The 26,939-nt window shown below is 43.3% G+C and overlaps 1 protein-coding gene across 1 annotated transcript in view; it reads right to left on the bottom strand.

The window, feature by feature from the left end:
• LOC133017910 (contactin-associated protein-like 4) overlaps positions 1 to 26,608 on the bottom strand; it is a 52,112-nt gene extending 25,504 nt beyond the window's left edge. The window contains exons 1-9 of the mRNA XM_061084160.1: positions 26,509 to 26,608; positions 18,425 to 18,615; positions 12,167 to 12,314; positions 10,318 to 10,524; positions 5,531 to 5,708; positions 4,825 to 4,942; positions 2,720 to 2,987; positions 1,560 to 1,709; positions 1,286 to 1,457 (exon numbers count right to left, since the gene is read on the bottom strand). Coding sequence (XP_060940143.1) covers positions 1,286 to 1,457; positions 1,560 to 1,709; positions 2,720 to 2,987; positions 4,825 to 4,942; positions 5,531 to 5,708; positions 10,318 to 10,524; positions 12,167 to 12,314; positions 18,425 to 18,481 — 1,298 coding nt within the window. The 5' untranslated portion in view covers positions 18,482 to 18,615; positions 26,509 to 26,608. The remainder of the gene's footprint in view (positions 1 to 1,285; positions 1,458 to 1,559; positions 1,710 to 2,719; positions 2,988 to 4,824; positions 4,943 to 5,530; positions 5,709 to 10,317; positions 10,525 to 12,166; positions 12,315 to 18,424; positions 18,616 to 26,508) is intronic.
• Positions 26,609 to 26,939: the final 331 nt, after the last annotated feature.

The raw sequence follows: 26,939 nt of genomic DNA, 5'->3' as shown, positions 1-26,939 counted from the left end.
GTCTAATGTTAATCATACGTTTATATAGCAGCTGTAATTAATGTCTTTTCCGTAACAATGAATCACATGGGTTTTCTGTATTTCAGAGGTTTTGCTTTTGAAATATCACAGAACTTTAAAACTACTTTTTCTGTTTTCCTCTAATGATGTATTTCACTCTCACGATGTCATCAACCTCGTTTCCATCCCACAACAAGCAGCATTTCCACAATGGCTGAGTGGCTGAGTTGGAATCTGTTCTCTCTCTCTATCTGAATATTTCCACCCACAGGTTTAGCAGCTGGCGGCAGTCGGTGTTTGCAGAAGAGCTAATTTTCTCCTGTTAGAGTCACTGTCATCAGGATGGTTTCCATGCCACGACAGGCTGCTGCTTTCAGTGAAAACCCACAAAAAACAATTCACTGCACGACCTGATCATCAGCAGAGAAGGTAACAAAGGGAAATTGTCTTCTTTGCAAATGCTTTCTTCAATTACAGTCACAGGGAGTTGAATCAAATAGCCTGTGAAAAGTATCAGTGTCCAGTAAGAACACGAAGCTATGGAAGGAATTATCTACGCTGACATCCTGCTCTTTGTTGTCGAGGACTTCTCAACATCTTCGTTGTCTTACACCTGATGATTTAGAATTTAGATTCGCAGGGAAGAATACTGACAAACACCAGGATTTTGGTGTTTCGGAGAGGCGGTGGACTAGTGGCAGAAACTTGGACTATGGGCAGAAAAGGTCTCTGGTTCGTCTCTGGTTCGACTCGGAGAAACAACACAAAGACGAACCTGGATTGATCTGTCCAAAAATCCAAGAGGATCCTCCCTACCCTGTCTAGTGCCCCTGAGCAAGGCACCTTACTCCCCCAACATCTGCTCCCCGGGCGCCGTACATGGCTGCCCACTGCTCTGTGTGTCCTGCACCAGATGGGTTAAAAGCAGAGGTTACATTTCCCTCCTTGCATGAGTGTGCTTGTGCATGTCTGTGCATGTGTTTGGGACAAATAAATAAAAATGTATCTTAAATGGATGAGTTGCTAGAGCCGTGGACCCAAGATTCAAAGTCCTCATAGGTTTAAATCCCATTGCTGGAGGAGTTCTATAACTTTGTGGAGTAAATTGAAAGTAATCTTTATGATCAGAAAGACCAGAACAATCCTTACAAGACACTCCTTGTAAAAATGGTTTTAATGAATGATCAACCATCTGTGTGTCGAGGTATAAAAGCTCTATTCATCCTGTGTCTGTGCAGGACATTTCTTCAGTGCTACATCACACAGAGTTGATTAGAACACCGACCTGTCGATGATTCCACACATGTCGATGTGCAGGTTGCTGTAGTTGCCCAGATGTTTCTGCTGCACCGTGATGAGATCCACGTGCTGGTTGTGCAGCGTGAAGAGACGCATGCAGCCCTGGAAGACGTTGAAGGGGTTTCTGCATTCCTGAAGGTTGTCTTCAGCAGGACAACCTGAACCCAAGGGAGAGAGAGACATCGGTTTGTGAGTGTCGTTGCTGAGTGCCCCCTCGTTGTTTTATCTGCTAACAACGATATTGTGTATTTTGCTCTCACCGCCAAAGAAGAGATGACTTCCTGCCGTGACAGGAAATGAGGCGCTGGCGTGGGCGACGCCTCCTTCCTCTTTATCCACAGCGATGGTCACACGTCCTCCTCTGGAGTTGAGCTCCACTGAGTGCCACTGGCCGTCGTTCAGAGCAGAACCTTGGAACCGAAAAGGTCATTAAAGGGACTCTTTCCTTTGTTGCATTTTTACACTTTTTGTGGATAAGGTTAAATTGGTATTAATAAGGTAATGACACTCTAAAATGCAAGACAGACCCACCAGGAGTAAAAACAAACAATTATTTCACTCTCATAATATTTAGTGAAAACTTCAACCAATAAAATTCTTATTTTATTGTTATTTTAAGTCCGAAGGACCTTATTGGCCGACAGACCTGTCTGTTTGCTGCATGGACATGCAGGTTTTCCGTCTGCTTCTTGTGGCGCATTCGGGCCCGTCATCAACTTACCGGTGCTTCTGAATCCGAATCAATTGCTTTGGTAAACAAAAACTCACGTGCGTGCGCGGAGGCAGTAGGTTGTAAGTCTGCTTGTAAATAAAGTTTCTTCAAAAAAACACCGCGGATGGGAACGAGGGGGTGGGGCATTGGAGGAAGGCGGGATGATTTGTATGTGCTGTAATTCTCAAATGCAACAAAGGTAAGAGTCCCTTTAACACAAACTGCTTAAAATCAGATTAGTGTGTCTTCACGTGTTCATTCAGACCTGGAGCAGATGTTCCAAGGAGAAGAAGAAACATGTGACGGTACAAACCAGGTCTCTCCACAGCCACACATGCACCAAACTGCTTCATGTCTTTCTCACAATAAAACAACATTTAAAAGAATAAAACCATAAAATGAATAAATAGATGTAAATCAGGAGCTGATGAGAGGAGAACACGCTTGTTACTTCACTTCCTGTCTCCTCTGAGTCATTGACCTGCACCATGTACCTGCAGGTCTGAGCCGGGTGAAGCTCTGAGTCGAGCGAATAGATCAATATCTCATTATCGGCTCTATTCTTCTTCCTGTCAATGCTTTGTTCTGGAACACCCCCCCCCCGTCATCATGCTGTGCCATCGACTGCACTGCCACAGTGGCGTGTGAGCCGAGGAGGATGAGGGTGTCGGGGATAATGGCGTCTGAAGGGTCGTCGTGGCGACTGACCTGCACTGAGCTCCAGCAGCGCCCTGCCAGCCTTCTGGATCTGCAGCCGCAGTCGGGCCTCGCTCAGGTGCAGCCAGGCCACTCCTCCTTCGCCCGGGAGGTCAAAGGTGAGCAGAAGCCCCGCCTTGTTCCACGTGCGGAACTGGAACCCCACGGACACGCCCCCTGAAGAGGACGCCATCGCCCCTGGCAACTGGAGGAAGCTCTGGGGGCCGGGAAACGTCACGGCGACGGAAACTGGCTCGGCACAAGAAAAGGTCACATTGCCCTGAGATGGAGAGAGGGGTGGGGGGGTGGGGGGGGGGGTGTGACAGGAAAAATGATGACTAGACAGATAAAACAAGGTAAAACATGAATATTAATCAGTCGCAGAGGGCGTGTTGATGTGACCTCGTGTCACCGTGATCTCATCAGCAAGTCTCCTTAAAGAGGACACAGGTATTAACATAATGATAACAGCTCGGCTCGGGGATATGATCGGGAAGCAAACTGAGAAACACCAAAGTCACCCGTGATGTAGGAGAGAGATAAAGACAGGAAAGAAGAGGAGGAGAGCAGATAGGGAGCTGAGAACTTCTTCACCTCAACGTCTCTGATACACGGCCTTGTTTCTAAAGGAGGTGATTCCACCAGGTCCAGGGTTAAAGCTGCAGCAGCAAAACTCTGAACCTTCTCCATCCAAACTCTGAGACCTCGGTTTCACCCTCGTCGATTTGTTTGTTTGAAAAGCAAGATCATGCAACAGCTGCAGGATCGATTTCCAGGGAATTGATCAAGTAAGAACCCATAAAATGTTGGATCTGTATTGTCCAGGATTGATTTAGGTAAATAGGACGATCTGTTTATGAATTTCTCAAGAAATGATTCAAAGATCTCTACAAAACAAATACGGCATGTGCAAAGTGCTAAAAATCCACATATTTAATGCAGATCTGAATAATAATTTGGATTTTGCGAATCAAATTGCGTATTTCTTGTGGGGGATCTTATTTTAAGTTGCTTCATACGGATCTTTTCCTGCATTTACTGTTTGCAGAACCTTCCTCTGTGCACGTATCTGATCTGCTGGTGATGATGCTTAAGTGGCCAATCAGCCCTGGTGCAGTAATGTGCTCTCTGAGTGCCCTTCTAGTTTTCTTTGTATTAATGCACCTCTCACATGAAGCACCATCTTATCTCTGTATCACATCGGGTCCTCACTCTGCAGAAAGCACCTTAAGGAGCCGCAGCAGCATTCTAATTACCATCCTCAGCCATGCGTGGGAATCTGTGTTCCTCTTCCCTGACACTTTATGTTTTCTTTCCTGCAGTTTGGACCGTCACTGTAACCAGAGAGCATTTATTTCTCCCTGAAGAGTCTCTACACCATGCACTCAGTGTGGATCTAGAAACACGTGAAGGTCCTAATGGCCGAGTTAAGGAGGCATTAGCGAGGGTCTAACTTTCTGCAGTTCTTTGTCCCGGCTTCATTAACCAGCCAGCGGCTCATGAGGCAGCGTACAGATGTGAGTGGTGAACCAATACCTCACCACTGAAACTAAATCTCACTGGGAGACACCGGGGGAGCGATCAATAAGGAAACAACACAAACTCTGTGTTGGATAAGTGTTTAGTTCTAATGAGAGAGTCACAAACAAAATGTTCTCTGAGGGTTTGAATGACTGAAAGGGATTTAATGGAGGACGACATTCAGAGACAGCTCTGCAGATCTTATTTCCAGTGATTGAAGATACATTTTCTCATATAAGGAGCAGAGCAGCCTGAAGCCTTATTACAGCAGCTCTAACTTTAAAAACACAAATCTGCTGTTCTGTACACAACGTTTAAACACACACTGCATCAATATAAACAGCCTGGTTCAACACCTTCTCTTAATGGAGTGTGGGAACAGGTCTTTATTACTTTCATAACAGTTATTATTTTATATAGAGGTGAAGTTTAGTTAACATTATCTACAGATTCTAATCAGATCAAACAAATTCTGTTATCATATTTAAACATTTCTAACCTGGTGGTGGAACCTGGTCTTACAATGTGATAGTTGTCCCATTAAGCCCAGTTCCCAGAATCCTTGAGTGGTTTGGTGTTTAGCTGAATGAACTCACCATGAGAGTCACCTGCTGGTCGTTGTGTTTCGCTCGTTCGATCAGGTTCAGTCCGTTGTGCAGCAGGTTCTCCAGGCAGCCGCTGAAGATCTTCTTGGAGACGAGTGGTTTCTGAGAACTCAGGCTCTGGACCGTCCCTAACATCAGCTGCATGGACACAGAAACACCGACGGTTACACAAGAGTAAAATATCGACTATTTTAATATGTAGTAGTACGTTTTACACTCGTCCTTGTATGTGCATTGAGACAAGGGTTGCAAAGGGGCGGAAAGTTTCCGTTAAATTTCCCGAAACTTTCCGGAAAGTTTCCATGGGAAGTTAAGCTCGGGAATTCTCATGTGTGGAGACATTTCATCCCATCCAATGTAGAAGGAAAGGCTGTGTACATTTGTAAATACTGTGCAAAGACCTATGTTAAGAATGACACAACGATGCAGAAGCATATAGTCAAGTGCCCAAAGTTTCCTCAGGGCTCAAATCAGCCTATGACAAAACAAAATGTTTATATTTATGTCTGTATATGACAAGGTAAATACAGTTAGTATAAATTACACACAACATTTCCAGTTTATTCCCGTTAATTCCCGTTAATTCCTGTAGATTCCTGTTAATTCCCGTTAATTCCCATGGAAAGTTTCAAACTTTAAATATTCCCGGAATTTTGCAACCCTAATTGAGACTCTGTGTATTCGGCTGTTTCACGACACCTGCTCGATGTCCCAGTGGTCGAACTCTGCAGGGACCTGAACCCTCTGTGTGTGTCTGTCCACGGTGAGGTTGAGGTGAGCTCCGCCTCTCTCCAGGACCACATGGTGCCAGTGCTGGTCGTCCAACAGGCTGCCGAGGGAGGCAAGACACCGCGGCTCCGTGGATGAAGCTCCACCTGAGACACAGCGAACAGACGAGGAGACAAGGGAATAAACATGAGACTTTCTGTTTCTCAATACAAAGCTTTGTTTCCATTCTTTGACCAGAGCTCCGAGAAGCGAGCGACAGACCAAACAAAGCTTCTGCACTGTTGTGAGTATTCAGATTTTTGTCAGAGTCCCACAGAGAGGATCACAGCGAGGTCTCGTCTCGTTAGAAACTTCTGTGTTTCTGCAGACTCGAGTTGTGATAAAAATGAAAAACCACAGTGGGAACATGGTGCGACATCATTAATGATTGATGAGCACCAGCAGGTCCGATTTACTGGAATACGTTTCTGGTTCCCTCCCCCAAAGAACCAGTGAGAGAAACTCTATTTCTCTGCTGAGAGAGAGAGAGGGACGAGGAGACAGAGGCGAATACAGTCAGTCATTAAAAATGTATCAGACGTTCTACAGGGAGAGACAATCTTCACAGAGTCCGTCTGGAAGATGATGGACAAATGCATCTCTGATAGTTCAGCTCGCTTTGTGGACTTTATGAAAAAGAGGATTTTTTCTGGATGAATGACAAGAAACAGTGAAATCGATACGAGAGGAGACACGGCGAGGTTTAAAAACACACTCCATCAATCCATCGGCACTGATCAATGCAGCGGTTACTTTGCTGATGGAGGTGGAGACGAGAGGGAGAGGACTCCATGAGTGAGGGATGATTTGATTTCTTTGCTGAAAAGAGCAAGAATCAATGTGAGGGATCAGAGGGCAAACACACACAGAATTAAATGAAAATAATATTTAGAGCGCTCCCTCTCGCTTCTGTGTCGTCTTTATCTTCCTCTGTGGTTCCTCTCTTTCCAGCAGAATTCTTTTTTTAAGAAGCGATGATTCCTATGAGCCTTTTTACAACCTTTAAAGCCTTTTCATTTAAATTAAAAAGACACATGCAAATAGAGAAATATGCAGGAAAAGGTCAAAAACACAAGCAAACTCAGAAATCATCTCTATCAATTTGATCAATTTCCGTCACCACTGACAATGAGGAGACTTCAATAACTTCACAAAGCATTAAACTTCAGTCAGGTTCATCCCTTCTTTGTTCCCCTGGAGCGTTTCTTGTGTTGTTTTCCCTTTTTGAAGCGTGTTCCTGTATTTGCATGTGTCAGTATTTCAGTTCTCGAACCAAAAAGGGAAAATAATGGTGCGTTATGGAATTCAGAACAGCAGAACTGTTCCCATGTGTAAAACCCACTGTCATTGAGTCCTTGAGCCAGACTGCAACATGAATTGAAATGGGGGTCGTATAAAAATCAATAGGTCACTTCCTGACGGGATAGTGAATGTGCGCGGAAAATATTAACCAGCCGCGGGTCAGCAGATATGAAAAATGTAAAGATCAGCGTGATATTGGCACAGAGGCAAGGTCACGAGGTCGCACAAATCAAAACATGATTTGTCTTCGGAGCTCGAGGTGCACGATATATTTCCACGTAGTATCTCCTCAGTGAATCCAGACCGTGCTTGAGGATATGAGGTATTCTGCTGCCGAACAACAACGAGCACGTTCAGCAAATCCTCTCAATAAATAAGGAATAAAAATCTGCTAATGACGACAACTCTGTATTTAGCATCAGGGCGGATCACACGGGATCGGTTTGCCTCCGTCTCGCAGCCTCCGCTCGACAATCTGCTTTTCTCCTGCACAGTAACACTGCATCGTTACAATCTCATTACAGCTGCTCACTAAACCTGATTACACAGGGAAACAGTGGCGGCCTCGATCAGGAGCTGTGATCAGCTGCAAACATCGTTTCCAGCTGTAAACACGGTTTGGAAAAGCCCACTGACGCACAACTGATTCCCAGCGTGTCTGGTCTCAGGGTCTGAGTCTCACCGGGCGGCTGTGGTCACGTGACCTGATGGTTCGTCATTAGAAGATAGAAACTACATCTGTGTGTTTGCAGTTGAGTAAAATGCATTTTAGGTTTAAACAGTTTTGAGATATGAAAGAATTTGTCAGAGCCACTTCAGCACATTATTTTTATTATTATTATTTGCACAAAAGTCCAGGTAAGTTTGAATAGTGAACCATGCTAAGTTATGTTTCTATTGATGTCATGTCAGTCAGTGGAGGTTTGGACACAAGTTTCTGACTGAGTGATATAAACAAGACCAAGTATCAGAGTGTTTATGTGTTAATGCACTGGTTGAAATGTTGTGTTACTGTGAATACGTTCAGATAAACCCTCGTTCAAGATTTCTCGCCTTAAGCACGAGTTCACTGGGTTTTTACAATAAAGTCAACGAGTCAATAGAGTCGATACTCTGCAGACTAAGTGGCCTCGAGGAGCTTGGATCATAATAAACGACCATTAAAGAGATCATTAGGATCAGATTTGTCGATGCCCAACTGTAGCAAATTGAATAAAAGAATGAATTTAAAGGATGAAATGAGATTGAGTCACAAAGTCAAGCGGAGCCACAAAACAAGAGGTCAGCTGACAGCAGCAGATCTCTACAGCTGCTCACATCAGATGAAGACAGTGGTGTTTAAAGAACTTGAAAGCCATACTTGAGTAAAAGTACAGATATCTGACCTGAAAGTGACTTCGGTAAAAGTAAAAGTCACCCGTCAGAAAATGACTTGAGTAAAAGTCTTAAAGTAGCTCATATTAAAAGTACTTAAGTATCAAAAGTATCTGGTGTTGAAATATACTTAAGTATCAAAAGTAAAAGTACAAGTACCAAAATTAAAAATGCAAAGTGCTCTTTATAGTAGTCCTATTCAGACACAAAACAACCAAACATGTTTCTCCTCAAGATTTATCTCAACTGACTGAAAAATTATAACAACATTATGAATATAATGTATATAATGTATAATTTTACAAATTTTTAACCCTAGATGAGAGAGAGAGAGAGAGAGAGAGAGAGAGAGAGAGAGAGAGAGAGAGAGAGATACAGAGCTGCGCCAACCTCCGCTGCTCAAGTAACGAGCCAGTTTGAGAATGTAAGAAGTAGAAAGTACACATATTTTTGTTCAAATGTAACGAGTAAAAGTAAAAAGTCGTCAGGAAAATAAATACTCAAGTAAAGTACAGATATGTGAAAAATCTACTTAAGTACAGTAACAAAGTATTTCTACTTCATTACTTCCCACCACTGGATGAAGACAAGAGGACGCACAAAGAGTTTAGAACCAACTGAAAACAATTTAATCTAAAATCAGTTTTCTAACTATCTGTGTTTTCCACAACAGAGTTTCCATCATTCGCAGTTTCCCCATTAAGCGAAACGCAGCTGTTCCAACCTGGATGTGTTCACAGAGCAGAACCACGCAGGAGCTCAGGGTCAGTGCACACAGCAGACGAGTTCAATAACACAACCTGCAACCGAAAAAAAGCCAATGTCGAGGAAAAGGAGAGAGAGTGGAAGGGAGGAAGAGAAAGAAATGATGAGAGAGAAGGATAAAAGGTAACTGCCTGTGAAAAAACGAGAAGAAAAAATGGTCCAGGATGGTAGAAGCATTGAGAAGCCGAATCACACAAACAGTGTCGAGGGAGAAAAGTGAAACGATGAGATGGAATGAAGAGGAGGAGGCTGCAAAAAAGCAAAAAGCCACTTCTGATATGAAATAAACAAAATGATTGGGCGACAATAAAAGAGAAGATGGAGAAACGGACAGAAATAGAAAGAGAGAGTTTTCAGTGTCGGTCTCTACGAATAGTTAATCGTCTCTCGCTGAGCTGCAGCTTCTCTTCGTGGCAACTCCGGTTTTAAGAGAAGAAGAAACATTTCATACTTTATAAGAGTCTTTTTCTTCGTGGTACAACAAAGAGATTCAGTTCTCTGGAGCTGAATCTCTTTGTGACGCATATTCAAATGAAAGAGGGATTTAAATCAGGTGTGATTTAAATCCCTCTTTCATTTCAATACAGAAGGGAAGAAATATGAGATGTTAAATGAGGTGGAGGAAGAGGCAGTGAGATGGATGGATGGATGGATGGGTGGATGGATGGATAAATTAATGGATGGATGGATGGATGGATGGATGGATGGATGGATGGATGGATGGATGGATGGATGGATCACTGATGAGAGTTGAGCTATGTGGCCATATGGTGATGATTCAGCATGGCAGCCTGACAACCTCTGGTTTTACACCATTAAACGCACACACACATACAGACAGACACACACACACACACACACACACACACACACACACACACACACACACACACACACACACACACATACACACACACACACACACACACACACACACACACACACACACACACACACACACACACCTAAGCCCCCAACACATGCTTCAGTAAACTGGAACCATCCATCACTGCTGTAACTAGATAGAGATGCAGCAGAGCCAGAGCCAGAATTTAAACCAATCACGTGGCAGCGTGCATCCAGAACTCATCTAAACTTATCAGATATCAGGGTTTTATTTTGTCCTTGAGCTGATACAGATGTTCTAGAACCAATTTAACAACAGAACCGAACAACAGCAAATGTAAGAAGTCATTTTGAGGGTCATCTTCAGAATGTTAGCCGCTGACTGACAGACAGAGACTCCAGAGACCACCAGGATCTGCTGAGTTGTACCTGGTCGGAGCAGCAGCTGCAGTTTCCCTCTCACGAGCTCCAGACTGAAGCTGAGTCCTTGTCGTCCCTCTGCTTGGAGCAGCGTCCCAGAATTCTTCAGGGTTTTGAACTTCAGAGAGATGATGTCTCTGGACGTCCTCCTGGAGCCGGGACTGAGCCTGAACACCAGACCACTGCTGCCACCGGCAAAGCTCACCACGTCCGAGGCTGGAAAACACAACGTGGAGAGAACCAGACGGACGTTAGAGGCATGTCTCAGTGTGTGTTACATGGAGCTGCCACATGGAGCTGCCACATGGAGCTGCCACATGGAGCTGCCACATGACGCTGCCACATGGAGCTGCCACATGGAGCTGCCACATGGAGCTGCCACATGGAGCCGTCACATGGAGCCGCCACATGGAGCTGCCACATGGAGCTGTCACATGGAGCTACCACATGGAGCTGTCACATGGAGCTGCCACATGGAGCTGCCACATGGAGCTGCCACATGGAGCTGCCACATGGAGCTGCCACATGGAGCTGCCACATGGAGCTGCCACATGGAGCTGCCACACGGAGCTGCCACACGGAGCTGCCACATGGAGCTGCCACATGGAGCTGCCACATGGAGCTGCCACATGGAGCTGCCACATGGAGCTGCCACATGGAGCTGTCACATAGAGCTGCCACATGGAGCTGCCACATGGAGCCGTCACATGGAGCTGCCACATGGAGCTGCCACATGGAGCTGCCACAAGGAGCTGCCACATGGAGCTGCCACAAGGAGCTGTCACATGGAGCTGCCACATGGAGCTGCCACATGGAGCTGCCACATGGAGCTGTCACATGGAGCTGCCACATGGAGCTGTCACATGGAGCTGCCACATGGAGCTGCCACATGGAGCTGTCACATGTAGCTGCCACATGGAGCTGCCACATGGAGCTGCCACATTGAGCTGTCACATGTAGCTGCCACATGGAGCTGCCATAGACCAGGATCACAGAGACACTTTGAATCCTTAAACAGCACTAACTGAATTAAACATCAATTTAAAATGAACACAGAGCCTAACACACAAAACACACACTTTCAAACAAGTTATATAAACATGTGGTTTGTGTAAGAATAACATTAACAGTCATTTCTCCAGGAGGAGCAGCAGTGATATTAAAAAGCTGTTCAAACTAAAAGGGGTGAAGGAGTAAGACAAATGTTTCTGTGCATGAAAACACTGTGAGTGTCTACCAGATGAAGACACACAACCACACACACACACACACACCCACACACACAATCAACAACATGTATTACTACGGCTATAATGATAAGATCAATGTTTGGTCCCTGTTGAATTAAAGGTACATTTCAATTTAATATCTTAATCAATCAACATGCTAAACTTTATGAGAAACCAATACAGTCTACATGCAAATTAATTAAAATTGTGGACAAAATCTAATTAGACAAATTAAATGTTTTCTGGATAGTGAATTAGTCATATGGACAAATTACAAACCTTAACTATATCAATAATGTAATAACTTGAATCTGTCCCTCACGTTTTAAAGAGGCTCTTATAAATGTTACCTCATCAGCAATCCTTCTTATTACAATAATTCAACAGCTCCCTCGTTACACTTCACACGTGTTTCATATCTCAGGTCGATGTTTCTGCTCGTATCTGATTTTGTAAATTAAATTCTTAATGCACTGGCGCATATACAATTTGCTTTAATCCATTTTAATACTGAGCGCACTATGAAATACCTCCAGTCTCCTGAATATGAGAGAGGAGAGCAGGTTGCCATAGTGATGCAGATATTGTTAAAGTTAGCGGCTCCTAGTGATGGAGAAGAGGAGACTCACTGTACGGACACCCCTGGGTCTCCAGCCGGAGTCCGATCCTCCCGCTGAGGTTCCAGCTCAGAGGGATGAGGCGCAGGAAGCGAGCTATGGCCGGCTGCTGCAGCTTGTACTGAACCACACTGTCGGCGTTACTGTTCCCTGGGAAAGACTGAAAACACACAAACAAGGAGGAGGAGGATTTAACGAGGACTTTAATCTACAGCTTTACAAATGCTTAGTTGTTAATGTAGTAAGATAAAGAGTCGACAGCCAAGCCAGTGGCTCTGTGAGGCTATAACAGCGTAACGATTCATCACAGCGTTTGCTCTAGTATTGTGTAAAATATGCAATCCAGGGGAATAAGGTTCATTTCTTGTGTGTGGAGAAAATGCTGAAATGCTGTGGAGACCAGGGGCTGGGAACCTGTCCTCCATTTGATCAGGTCAGGAGTAAGCTCTAAGTCAGTGGTTCTTAACCTTATTGGAGGTACTGAACCCTGCAAGCTTCATCAGTTCCATTCACCGAACCCTTCGTAATTGGAAAATTTAAATATATTTTGTTAGTGCACAAAATGAACCATGCATCAGTTGCACACAAAATCACTGTGTTCAAAGAACAAAACCAACCATAAAAAACAACAAAAACATACAACAAAAACAACACTCAATGAATATTTACTGCAAATCAATGTGACTTTTGGTGTTGCCTTTCAGATACAAGTTCAGAAATGCGCGGCTTCACCTTGGCAAGTGCCGCTCTCATATCATTTTCGCAAAAGTCTGTTTCTTTTCTTAATTTTTATGTCTACCATCCTTGAAAAGGATTTCTCGCAAAGATCCGTTGTAACAAACGGTGTGAGTATCTCAAGGGCTTTTTTAGCAATAAGGGGGTGTGGTACGATTTGGTGAGACCAAAACGTTGAGAGCGTTGTTGTTCTGAAGAGTTGCTGTTGAAGCTGGCTCTGCTGAATGACGTACTATCACAACAGCCACAAGTCGACTTCTGAGCGCACCAAGTTCACTGCAGCACAGATATCAAAGCTATGCAATGTGGCGTGAATGTGGGCTGAATTTATTTTGTGTAACACATTTTTACTAAGCAACAAAATATTTGTAATCTGACAGGCGAAGAAAAATTGTGTGCTGCCAAATTGTGGGGAGCCAATTTTTTGACGGCCGACAAAAACGGCCAGACATTGCTAGTGTGAACCGGGCTATGCTGTGTGTGTCCTGACCCCTGCCGAACCCCTGAGAGTAACTCACCGAACCCCTGGGTTTCGATCGAACCCAGGTTAAGAACCACTGCTCTAAGTTCTTTACTTCACAGCTTAAAGTTACAATCTAGAAATTATTTATCATATCCAGATCTCTGACTTGACTTGATTCCAGCTTTAAATTCATCCAAAGAAAGCAGCAGATTAGTGAAAGATTTACTCCAAATTTCTTTCAGAGAGGAAACTGGGCAACACACACTTAACTTAAATAAAATAATTAGAACTCGTTTTCCTGTAAGTGGTGATAGAAACAGAAATGATGCTCAATCAATCCAGATGTTAGGTCCCAGGGCTTTATTCTACAGCTTTACAAATGCATAGTCGTTAATGCATTACAGCATTTGCTCTCTACGCAAACAACAAACTCGACAAAAATACAGAGCATTGTCTGAATTATGCAATTCAGTGGAATGAGATTAATTTCTTGTGTGTGGAGAAAATGCTGAAATGCTGTTTGGACCAGGGGCTGGGACCTGACCCCTTTTCCATCAGGTCAGGAGTTAGCTCTAAGTTCTTTACTTCACAGTTTAAAGTTACAATCTAGAAATTGTTGGTCATATCCAGATCTCTGACTTGACTTGATTCCAGCTTTAAATTCATCCAAAAAAAGCAGCAGATTAGTGAAAGATTTACTCCAAATTTCTTTCAGAGAGGAAACTGGGCAACACACACTAAACTTAAATAAAATAATCATAACTCGTTTTCCTGTAAGTGGTGATAGAAACAGAAATGATGCTCAATCCATCCAGATGTTAGGTCACAGGGCTTTATTCTACAGCTTTACAAATGCATAGTCGTTAATGCGTTACAGCGTTTGCTCTCTACGCAAACAACAAACTCGACAAAAATACAGAGCATTGTCTGAATTATGCAATTCAGTGGAATGAGATTAATTTCTTGTGTGTGGATAAAATGCTGAAATGCTGTTTGGACCAGGAGGTGGGACCTGACCCCCTCGTCCATCTGATCAGGACTTAGCTCTAAGCTCTTTAGTCCACAGTTTAAAGTTACAATCTAGAAATGATTTATCACATCCAGATGTAGATTGAATGTGTGCTGACATCTCTGACTTGACTTGATTCAAGCTTTAAATTCATCCAAACAAAGCAGCAGATTAGTCAATAATTTACTCCACATTAATTTCAGGGAGGAAACTCTCCAACAACACTAAACTTTTGCGGAGATAAAATAACTTGTTTTCCTGTTAGTGTTGATAGAAACAGAAATGAAGCTCAATCAATCCAGATATTAGATCACACCTTCTTCATCCTCTGGAGACGTCATCAGAAGTTATTGGGATTCCATCCAGTGATTGTTTGGATTTGTCAGACACGACCAAAGTGGTGAAACCAACCTCACCACAGATCGACGCTTTGTGGCCATAAACGCCTGATTATGTTTATGTGCTGTTGCACTGAGACGAGCAGTAAACCGTCTGTTCACAGATCTGCAGAATGATCCTCCGTTCTCCCTCCATCTCTCCCTCCATCTCTCCCTCCATCTCTCCCTCCATCTCTCCCATCTGCCCGTCCACCCTGATTACATCCCTCTCTCGAAGTTGACATGCAGGTTAACTGGCTCCCCCACCGCTGCTGTACACAAGCTTTGACGAATAATTAACTTGTTAATTCCTCTGGAGTCGAGAGAGAGTGGAGTCGCAGTGAGACGCTGTGTTGTGTCACCTTTAATAATTGTGTGTCTCGTGTGGGTAAGTTTGTCTTTGTGTGTTGAAAGCTTTTGTCATTCTTACAGCACAATGTGAGCTGATGAATTGTAATGAAAGACGCACAAAAGACACAAACAGCAGCAGACACACAGTGATATGTTATGATCCCAAAATGCTTGTTTTGACTTTGTGATACGACTTCAGATCGTGTGTGGGTGGTTTGTTTACACCTGAGTTTTCAATATGATTCATAGGTCACATTATGTATGGGTGCAGCAGCTGCACAGTTTGCAGTTTACAGAACAGGATCTGATTTACCTTCTGAAACATGGTTCGACTTTTTCAAGACGGTAAATCTCCACTTCCACCCACTGGGTAGAAAATAAGCAAAAATATCCCGGATACCAGTGTCGCCATCTGGCACAATTGGAGTCTGTGTAGTCTATACTGCAGTCAGCCACCAGGGGGCAACCAAGACGCTCTGGCTTCACTTTTGGGGAGCTGTCATGTCGTCCATCTTTAAAAACAGTCTATAGTTGACAGTGTGAGATGTTGTCCATGTTGTTATTGGATGTTTTAATGCAAATGAAACAAATCTGTAAACATGAGCCGGTGACAATTATTTTATTTTATCCCAATTTCCAGCGTTTACAGGAAACACTGAAATTGTGAGATAGAAAAAGGACGAAATAACTTTAAATCATCCTCTTAAATTAAAGCTATTTTCCTCTCAAAGTTTTACAGAAAGCGATGAGAAGAACCTCGGCCCTCTGGCCTTCAGCTGAGAGGAAGGTGAAACCCGGAGCCCTTGAGGTTGACGTGTTGTGGTGAATCCGAGCAGCTGCACCATCAGCTCTCCTCTGACAGCCTCTCTAAGCCGAGCCGGCTAATTCACAGAAGTTCAGAGACTCTTTGAAATGAGCCTGGGATGGAGCGCGGTTTATGTCGAGTGTCAGATCAACATGTTTCCTTTAAGCTGCGAGAAGCCGCTCTGTGCTCTGACAGCGAAGATCCTCGGTGCTGAGATTAACTGGATTCTCTCCAAACCAGGAAGTTTCCTCCGTTTGGCGTCTAATCAGAAGCTCGGTAGCGAATGTGAAGAGTCGAGTTAATAAGTCTGTCCATGTTGGTTGCGTGACTCCATTTGCTGCAGGATTTGCAAGTAAGAAACTCAATCTACATTTCCTGGGTGTGTGCTCGCCAGTTTTCCTCCACAAAAACAACAAAAAAAGCACAACTTTGAATACCACACACACACACACACACACACACACACACACACACTGTACACACTATTGATTCCAGCATCTGACACCGATCCAGACTGCACCGCTCGCATTGTCTGGGCCAGAGAAGTGCCGCTCGGCTGCACCCCCGCACCGCTCTGTGTCCATCAACAGCAGCTTAAGTGTTTTGGCAACAGGTCCACGCAGTCAGCAGAGCTCATCCATTATTAATGAGGTGTCAGAGGCTCCTTATGACTGTGATTATCTCTGCAGGACAGACCGATCCCTGCAGGCCACAGCCGCTAACCGCCCGCCATGTGCACTGTCACCACCAGGGTGAGAGTCCAGGCAAATGAGCTGTAATGATCCCGAGTGCTGCTCCTGCTCACGTTTATCCCCCGACACCTGAGCTGCTGCTGTTCTATCTGTGCTGGATAGTTATGAAAATGCAATTTTCTTTCTGTCTTTATCTGCCCTGTTAAACTCTGCTGCTGCGACAGAAATGATCCTCGAACATGAGTCATACTTTTAATCTCTTCCTGACACTGCACACAACGGAAATGTGTTTTTGAGCTGGGAACTCAATTATATGAGTTATATTTTAATATCACATTTATTACTAAATTTATACAAAGTCGATATCGTTTTAACCTTGTGTGGACCTCGCAGAGACATTTTTCTGAATTTCGAGGAAGAGATAGAGATAGAGATAGATAGATAGAGAGAGAGAGAGATAGATAGATAGATAGATAGATAGATAGATAGATAGATAGATAGATAGATAGATAGATAGATAGATAGATAGATAGATAGATAGATAGATAGATAGATAGATAGATAGATAGATAGATAGATAGATAGATAGATAGATAGATAGATAGATAGATAGATAGATAGATAGATAGATAGATAGATAGATAGATAGATAGAGAGAAAGATATATATATATAGATAGATAGATAGATAGATAGATAGATAGATAGATAGATAGATAGATAGATAGATAGATAGATAGATAGATAGATAGATAGATAGATAGATAGATAGATAGATAGATAGATAGATAGATAGATAGATAGATAGATAGATAGATAGATAGATAGATGGATGGATGGATGGATGGATGGATGGATGGATGGATGGATGGATGGATAGATAGATAGATAGATAGATAGATAGATAGATAGATAGATAGATAGATAGATAGATAGATAGATAGATAGATAGATAGATAGATAGATAGATAGATAGATAGATAGATAGATAGATAGATAGATAGATAGATAGATAGATAGATAGATAGATAGATAGATAGATAGATAGATAGATAGATAGATAGATAGATAGATAGATAGATAGATAGATAGATAGATAGATAGATAGATAGATAGATAGATAGATAGATAGATACAGATAGAGAGTTATTGATCCCAACGGAAATGTAGGGACAATATACTAAATTTAAAGTGAAACTACATGAATGATCTGTAATATGATTACGCTGTGATGATTGATAAAAACACACATGTACTTCTACAGTACAGCTTTAGTAGTTGTACTAGGTTATATGGAGGATAAATACTTCCTACCAGACACAGAGGAGAATATATGAATATAGTTGCAGGTAAATTGGTAAACTGTAATTTATATTCTTTTAAGTTGCGTTTCCTTAACACATCGGAAATTGTTTGTGCTTGTTAAAAATATCTTAGACCAAAGTCTCATAGCAGAAAAAACACCTTGACACTTTATCTTCTATGTGTCATTATTCATGTATGAATGGATGTAACACGGTTTTTGAATGACACTGTTAATTTGTCAGGAACAGATGTTTGATTTATTGCTTCACAGAGGAACTGGATCTGACGTCTCTGTACTTCTTTGTCTGCTGTCGTACGGACGACAGCACTAAGTGACAGAGAATGAATTTTAAAAAGCAGCATATTCATCCATGTCAGGAAAACAACAGCTTCAGCTCATCAGGCGACGTCGAGCAGAAGCTTCCGACAAAAACTGGCTCCATCGGCAGAAAGTTTATTTATTACCTCTATCACTGGAATAATCAGATTGGGTTATTTTCCATTTTGGTGACGTGCACTCCAGCATGGACTCACCCCGAGGCTGTCCTCCTGTGTGTGCTGCTTCCAGTTGTGTCCCGTGTCGCTGAACATCAGCAGGTAGGACGTCAGCCAATCAGAGCTGCCGTATCGGCCCTGGGTGGCGACGGCGGTGATCCTGGTTCGCTCCCCGAGGTCGACCTCCAGCCACTGAGACCTGTCTGAGGTGAGAGGAGACCAACCTCCAGCTCCTGTACACAGAGAGACAAATAAAGAGAGGAAGGATTTAGTATATATGAGTCAGTTTTGTGCATAAAATGTGAAATTTAAAATCTTCAGTCCAAAAATGACATTTATATTCTTAATTCAGGATATGAATATTTGGTTTCATGGCTGTTATATTGATATGAAAATTGTTTAAACTCTTATATGTATAATTCAAATTGCAACTTGCAGGTTTGAGGGACAATCCTGTTCCACAAAGCAGGAAACCAAGTATAAAGTAAATGTAGAGTCGTGTTTCATCCTGGATCCTTCAGATCTGACACCTGAAACCAACTCAATTTGTCTCTGTCGCAGCGTGTGTGTGTGTGTATGTGTGTGTGTGTGTGTGTGTGTGTGTGTGTGTGTTTGCCTGTCGACTGAATAGCTTGACCTTTAAGTCTTTTCTGACATCCAATGTTGTAATAAACCACATTTTCTGAATCCCATACAGCAGTTTAAGACCCATTCCAGTTCTCCGATGCCTGAAGCGGCCGATTGGCTTCACTCCAGGACACCACGGGAGTTTTCCAACGTAGGAAATTGAATTGAAAGACCCTCGAGCCGACAGGCGGCCGCTGTGTGTTACGCAGAATGTTCCCTAATAGCCGTTTTAGACACAGCAGCTACATGTTGGCACGAGTTCATTCATTCGTCTTGATAGATGAAAAGAGAGACGCTGAAAGGAAAGCAAACCTCTGCCAAGACGCCACGGTTTTCCAATTTGCAAACCTGCAGCCTCCACAGCTTCTCGTGCCTCTTCCGTCATGTGTCTGTAGAGTCTGTTCTCCTCTGAGAAAATGTTTTTTTTGTTCAGCAGACATGAAAAGACTATCTCACCTTCTCACCTTCACTTTCTTTTGGCTCACAAATGCACAATATGTGACCAGTAAGTGACTTTTAACGTAATGTTGTGGGCGACTGCGACATGTTTCCTCTAAAAGGGTTTTTAGTGAATTCTTTGCCTTTGTTTTTCTTTTATTTCTTTGATTCTCCTCTCTCAAATCCTGACCCTCTCCTTCCTGAACAAACCTCTTTGCTCTCGAAGTCTCGTACCAAATGCACTAATGGTATTATTGTGTGTTATTACATTCCCCACATCATCAATAACAGATTGCAGTACATTGCATTGATTAGTTGCAGAGAATGCCAGACCATTTTCATCCCTCTCTAAATATAACATTGCTCTCAGGACTGCTTCATGATCTATTGATTGCTTTTACAATCTGCTTGTAAGTCTGAGCCCTTTGCTATATAAAATATAATCAATAAGAGATTGTGGTGCCACACATTGATTTGTTTTACAGCTCCCTCGCAGGTTCCTTTCCCATGTTGCACATCAACATTAAAGAGCAGGGCCGTAACATATCGATCGGTTCTATGCGGAGTCAGTAGGTCGAGAAAATCAAAAACAAGGTTCTCCAGATATATGTTGATGAGTTTAAATTAAAGTACAGTTCGTAGTATTTCCTGTGTAAAGTACTGTTCAGTGCTGTATTAGCTAGTAGTCGATACAAGCAGAATTGTGTATTATCCAACAAATATATAAATAATAATAATAAAATCTGTATGAATTATAACTTCACCTGATTTACTGTATCCGAAGCTCGCTATGCTTTCTGTGTGTGTGTGTGTGTGGGTGTGTGTGTGTGTGTGTGTGTGTTTTCTGTGTGTGTAGGAAAGTGCTTGGTCAGACCAAACACCAGATGGATGTTACTGAAGAAGCTGGCTGCTCACCAATATCCCACTGAGCAGACACACACACACACAAACACACACACACACACACACACACACACACACACACACACACACACACACACACACACAGAGAGAGACAGAGACAGACACAAACATTGGAAGTCGATAAGCTCCTGTGAAGCTTTGAAAACAAACAGACAAACAGTGTAAATACTTATCAGCCTGTTTCTGTGCAGCTTAAGCCTCACTAGCATAAAACTACATTTTTGAACAGGCAGATTTTTATCCTCCGGCTCCGCGGGACGGTGCTGGGTTGTTTGGATTTCGGTGCAGAGGCCGAAGTCACAGCCGCCTCAACACACACACACACACACACAACACACACACACACACACACACACACACACAGTACAGAACAGCAGCTGTCAGATGTGGTGGAGTCATGTGGTCCCGCGGTCAAACAAACCGCTCACACCTCACAGCTACATCGAAGCAGTGATCCCTGCAGGTGAAGGAGCTTCTGTTCTTCTGTTTCACCTTCAAGCTCAGAATCCTCTTCACCAAGATTCTCACGTACAACGTCTGCAAACATCCAGTCACAGAATGAGCCTGACTCTTCTTCTCACGCGTAGTTTTACTTTATACTTTAATCCCAAAGACCTCACATGGGGAAATCCTCCATAAACCTGAAGGGAGCAAGATTTTCAGGAAACTACCGTTGAATCAGACCAAAGCCAATCAACAGCGATGCAAATAAATAGGAACCTTATAACCATTAGTCACAGCAGCTCCTGTTTTCCCGTGTTTCTTTTGCAACACATCCGAAGAAAAATGCAAACAGATAACAATAAAATCAAGACAACAAAAGCTTCACGTTTCAGGATCAAATATTAGTTTCACGGCTGAAATCGAGCAGCAGAAGGTCGGAGTTGTTGCTCCTGTAGTATTCGCCCTTCAGATCAATATTAGGTTCGACATTGTGCTTGTGGTTAAATCTCACTCTTCTCCCTTCATCTGTGTCGTTCAGGCAACAGTTGTTTCTTTTCATCCTGATGAGTCGAGGAAGTGCAACTGGAAAATGAAGTGTTTTCGGTTGTGTCCTTTATTTAGTTATCAGTCAGAGAGGAGTGTGAACACCGAGTGTTGGCAGGTGGAGGAGAAACCTGCCAACACTCGGTCTCCACCGCTGGAGCCTGATCTTCAAAGAGCTAAAGGCCAAAGCTAATAAGCACTTGACTAACCGACGGTTCCAGCGACGGCTGAGAGGACGAGCGCCGACACTCTGACCTTTTACTCATGAAGATGAGGCTGTGGAGGAAAAGAGATGAGAGAGAAACAACTCAGAGGCTGGAGAGATGTTCCAGACGTTTACTGCGCCCGCCCTGGTGCGTATAATTGAAACCGAGGTGAACCTGTGGCCGACGTTCTAAACACTTTCTGTCACGCCTGTCACTTTAAATCAAAGATATCACCCCCCCCCCGGTTTCTCTTCCACTCACGGCGTCGATCAACAAACGACTCTTACCCGCCACCGAAAGACGCAATTACAGTTAATGACGGTGGGGAGTGTGACATCACGGCGCTGACAGCCAATTACAGGGCACCGCTCGCCTGCAGGCTTTACCAAGCCGGAGACAGCGAGACAGTTGCCCGTGGCAACGTATAGGTCATTACGCAGCTATAAAATAAACCATCATTTTAATTGCTTCTCATTTGTGAATGTTATCATTCAGGTTGTACGTCCAATTCCAGCCGGCCCATTACAACCAGCTGCCAGAGGAAGACTGATACCTCAGCCATTACAAATACCATGAGCTATTTTATTATAGCCAACACCAAACCTGTTGTATTGGGCTGTACAGCTGAACTTTAAATATATTTTTTACACTTTTTAGGCGACTCAGATGTTTATATGCATACTGTACTGGATTCTATTCATCTCACTGCTGTAGTTACGCTGTCACATGCTCCATCTCCTCTTCTCCTCCACCCCCCCCCCCCTTCTCTAATACCTGCTCCTGTCCCGACTCCTCTGTGATTTAGAAATTGATCGAGGTTCGTCATCGCTGGATGTTCTAGTCCTGTCAACGTGTCTCAGAGGAAGAGGAGGTGAATTCACAGATGAATTCTAAGTGGAAGCTTTTCCACCAACACCCCTCCTCTTGGATTATTGATTATTGATAATTGATTGGTCAGATTAACTGATTCTGGCAGTCGAGCTGTTGTGGAAGCAGCTTTACTCTGATATTCATAAGGTTTTAAGACTTGTAGCCAAATCACCTGAGAGCTGGAATACCTGCAACACCAGCAGGAGATCTTCCATTAACCATGTCGTTCCTCACCTGTCCACCAGGGGCCCTCAGTCATCTCTTCCTTTGCCTCCTCACCTGATCAACACATGTCCCTCTTTCCACAGTTTAACTTCACCTGTTTCCTTGTTTTACTCCTCAGGCCTCAGTATATTAACCCAGTGTGTTCTTCTCTCCTCTATCAGATTGTTGCTACAGCCTCACTACCCTCATGTTTAGCCTTGTTTTCATATTGTTGTGTGTTTTGTAAAACTGCCTGTTTGACATGTCTGGTTTTGTGACTGTCTTCATACCCAAAGGTCCAAGTTGAATCAATTGAATGTGACTGATTGACCTGGACTGCTCGTGCTTTCTCCTAGAACTTTCAAACTATTTGAGATATAATTATAGAATGAAGATAACTCATGTATTTCCATAAAAACTCAATTATCCTCAGTGACAGAAGACTTGTTTTTCAATATAGCAAAGACATTATTTAAAAAATCTGAACTACGAGTTACTACACTTCAGGCACGATGACACAGACAAACAAACACCCAGTGACTGATCCTCTGTGTCACTGGAGAAAGACGACATCGAGTCATTTCAGGACCATTTGCTGCTTATTCAACTTCATATAGACTAAAGTCAGCCTGAAACTTTATGGCATGTTCAGCAAATCAAATATGCACTGATTAAAACACGCCTCTGGGTTCTTGGCAATTAATTGGAATTCATTAATTGCAGCCTTCTAATTTATGTCTGTCTCTGTTTTCCCTATAATTAAATAGCATTTATTTCCAGGACGTTATGAATAAATGATAAGAAAATATTGGCAACTTTTGAACCAGTAATTTATTCACAGATATGAAAACTCATTATTTTCCAGAATAACCGATGCAGAAAATGGGAAAATTTTAAAACTTTAGTCCAAAATTGACATTTATATTCTTAATTCAAGTTCTGTATATTTGGTTTCATGGCTGACGTATTGATATCAACATTGTTTAAACTCGAATATGTATAATTCAAATACAGAATGTCCATGAATCTTGCAGGATTGAGGGACAATCCTGTTCCACAAAGCAGGAAACCAAGTATAAAGTAAATTGAGAGTCTTGTTTCATCCTGGATCCTTCAGCTCTGACACCTGAAACCAACTCAATTTGTCTCCGTCGCAGCGTGTGTGTGTGTGTCGCTGTGTGTGTGTCAATGTGTGTGTGCGTCTGTGTGTGTGTGTGTTACAGGTAAAGAATAAAGTCGCTCAGGCTGCACAGCACATGTGTTCTTCTGCTCCACTGTTCAAGCTTGACGTGAGGCCGCTGTGGACGGCGGCTTCACTATAAGGACGGCGGATGGATGGATAATTAAAAGAAAGGACTTCTGAATCATTAATAATGCACCGATATTCCACCTGACAAGAGCAGGGGAGCGACAGGAACATGCAGAGACACTCGAGTGAATCAGAAAGGAAGAGGCCGGACAGGTGGAGGAAGAGGAGGGAGACGGGCGGAGAAGAGAGCAGGCATTGTGACAGACAGACAGGTGGATGGAGGGAGAAGAAGGGAGACGGGTGAGAGACAGACTGTGATAATGACTCCGAGTGGGAGCTCGTCATTTGCATGAGAAAAGCAGGACTGGATGGAAATTGCAGCAGAATGAAAACGTGTCAGACGGACGGAGGAACCTAATGAGACCGAACACACAACGGCTCCTGCAGCCAACGCACAACACACCTCCTCTCAAAGTGTAAAACTAATACTCAATTCAATCCACACTCATACACCAGAGCAGGGTCCAATTAAAGTTTATTCCTCTTTTAAATCCAATTCATTAATAAAGTGATTACTGTGGCACAGTCATTCTTTTTTCTTCAAAGTCTATTCCAGCGTAATTGTTGCAACATCACTGGTAATTGCCGGTGTTGCCAGAGGGGGGGGAAACACACATTTAAACATGAAGACTGCTATTAGCACCTGGCACGAAGACAGAGGTGACTCCATTAGTTTCTACTGATGGAAACGTGATGCGAAAAATATTCAAATTAATCTACGGGAAAAGGAAAGAAAGTGAAAAAGGGGAAATCCAAATAAAAAATGATTTATTTATTCTGCAGGAAGGAGGGAGTGGGAGGTAAGGAAGTACAAATACTTTGTTTCTGTTTGTAAGTAGATATTTTAGGTGTTTGTACTTTCAGATTCATGTCAATCATGTCGTTCATCCTTATTCACAGTTTTAGAAGATAACTAATTGACAATTACTGCGATTTATCCATATCTCACAATGTGCTTGACTAATATAAAACTGTCATGTTGCTCTGCTGCATTTGTAATATTACAGGACAACACAATATTATAACTAGTTGTTTATAATCCTCAACCATGAGCTACATGATAACATTTTGATTTCTGTCATGATGGAGCATCAAACTCTGATATAAAACAGCAGCATCCATCAAGTACCGGTGGAATTTCAGCGCCTCGTTTATTGAGTAAATGAACTGAAAGCAGAAAGTGCTCCTCCGAGAACGACTGGAGGAGGCCGAGCGCTCGCAGCAGCAGGAGATGGAAACGAGACGGAGAGATTTATTTATTCATCGATTTCCTCCGCAAACAGCTGGGATCGTTCGGTCGCCTGTCGCGGTCGAAACAGCTGGCGGAGGAACGAGACACAAACCGCTCCTCTCATCTGGACCAGAGGAGGCGCTGGAGAGGAGGAGGCGCTGGAGTGTGAGTCTGTTCCTTCATCGCACTCCCACTGCTAATTACTGCATTTTCTCATCTTGATTTGAGTTTTATTGCTGAGGGGAAGCCGGGCGAAGCCGAGCACAAGCTGTCAGACGCATCTACATTTAGTTTGCAGGATTAAATAAGAGGTAGTTACAGGAATAGAAGTGTATTGTGTTGAATCGTGAGCAGCGTTAACTCGTCAGCCGAGCCGTGTTCTTCATCTCCAGCTCCTGTTTGGTTCCCCAGGTGGTGAAAGTCTTTCCCCGGCTCCGGCTCCCAGCTGAGCCTGGGCTCAGATGTCAGGATCAAGCAGCCGAGCTTGTTCCAACCGTGATCCTCATTTTGTCAAAGCCTCACGTCAAGATCCAGCGCAGGACCCCCTGCTGGGGTTTCAGGCTGGATGAGCAAACACCACTCACATTCATCCTTCAGGCAGTAAACCTCCAACACGACGAGATGATGAAGCTACAGCGTGTTCTGTCTTTTAGATTTGGGAAACTATTCTGATCCTCTGTCTCCCTCCAGAACACCAGTGAGTTACCTGCAAGTCTTTGTGAATCCAGTGAAAACCTCCCATACTCTGAGTGTTCTGTTCTTCGGGTTCTGAGCTTAACAACTTGCTCTGAGCTCCAGCTTCTCTTTATAAAACCATCACGTACGGACATGTGCTGTGCATTGAGTCCGATCCTTTAATCCACATTTAGCTGCTTTGCAGATCCGTCTTAATACCAACGTCCAGGGTGCAATAAAAGAATATTCTAAATATATTAAATGCAACCTTAAACTTTTAGATTGAAGTTTTTTTAGTGGAACTTCAAATCTGCAGCGTTGCCAGTTGCATTTTGTCCAGATGCCTTATTTTTCACTCCTCTCTCTCTTTCCCTGTACGTTTCCTGTCTGCCAGAGTCTTTCATGGGACTTTGTGGCCCCGGGCAAAATGGAGCCTGAGGGGCCGAACATCCAGCCAAACAGAAAGTAAGAAGCTTCAACTCTAGATCCCCCCCCCACCATCCCAGACACACCACACATGCATTAAGAAGTTAAGAAGGCCTCATCCTGTGGTTTCTGATAATGGTGTCTTTGTATTCTCCTGTCTCCACACCTGTGAGCCTCTGAGTAAAGACACTTTCAGTCCCAGTCAGCAGCAGAAGTGTCTCCTCACCTTCTCTCCTGTTGAGTTTGGCGAAGCCGGCGGCGTGGCTGCTGGACAGCTGGGAGGAGCTTCTGAAGGACGACGGCGGCAGGTGGGACACCAGCGGGCTGTCACACGCTCCTGTCGACCAATCACAAAGCAGAGAGAAACAGTTAAGACTTGTGGCTCCTTCGTATTTTCTGCGTTGTGCACATGTGACAGGAAACTGCAGAAGAAGTCCCGTGCCTGACGTCTTTGCTCCAAGAAAAGCTCTATTAAAGTTGATATTTTTGCAATATTAACCACAAGCTCTCAGTAATATGGAATATCTCACTTCTCATAGCTACTTATTATTCATTAAACTTGTCAGGAGTCATCCAGAAAGGACCATTCATAATTCATATCTCCCCTTTCCATCCCACATGAGCTGAAACTAAATATTGAAATGAGGATTATATAAA

The sequence above is a fragment of the Limanda limanda genome, chromosome 13, assembly GCF_963576545.1.
Source record: "Limanda limanda chromosome 13, fLimLim1.1, whole genome shotgun sequence".
In the NCBI taxonomy this organism is placed as follows: Eukaryota; Metazoa; Chordata; class Actinopteri; order Pleuronectiformes; family Pleuronectidae; genus Limanda; species Limanda limanda.
Note: the sequence above shows the minus strand (reverse complement) of the source record. Positions and strands in the feature narration are given on the sequence as shown.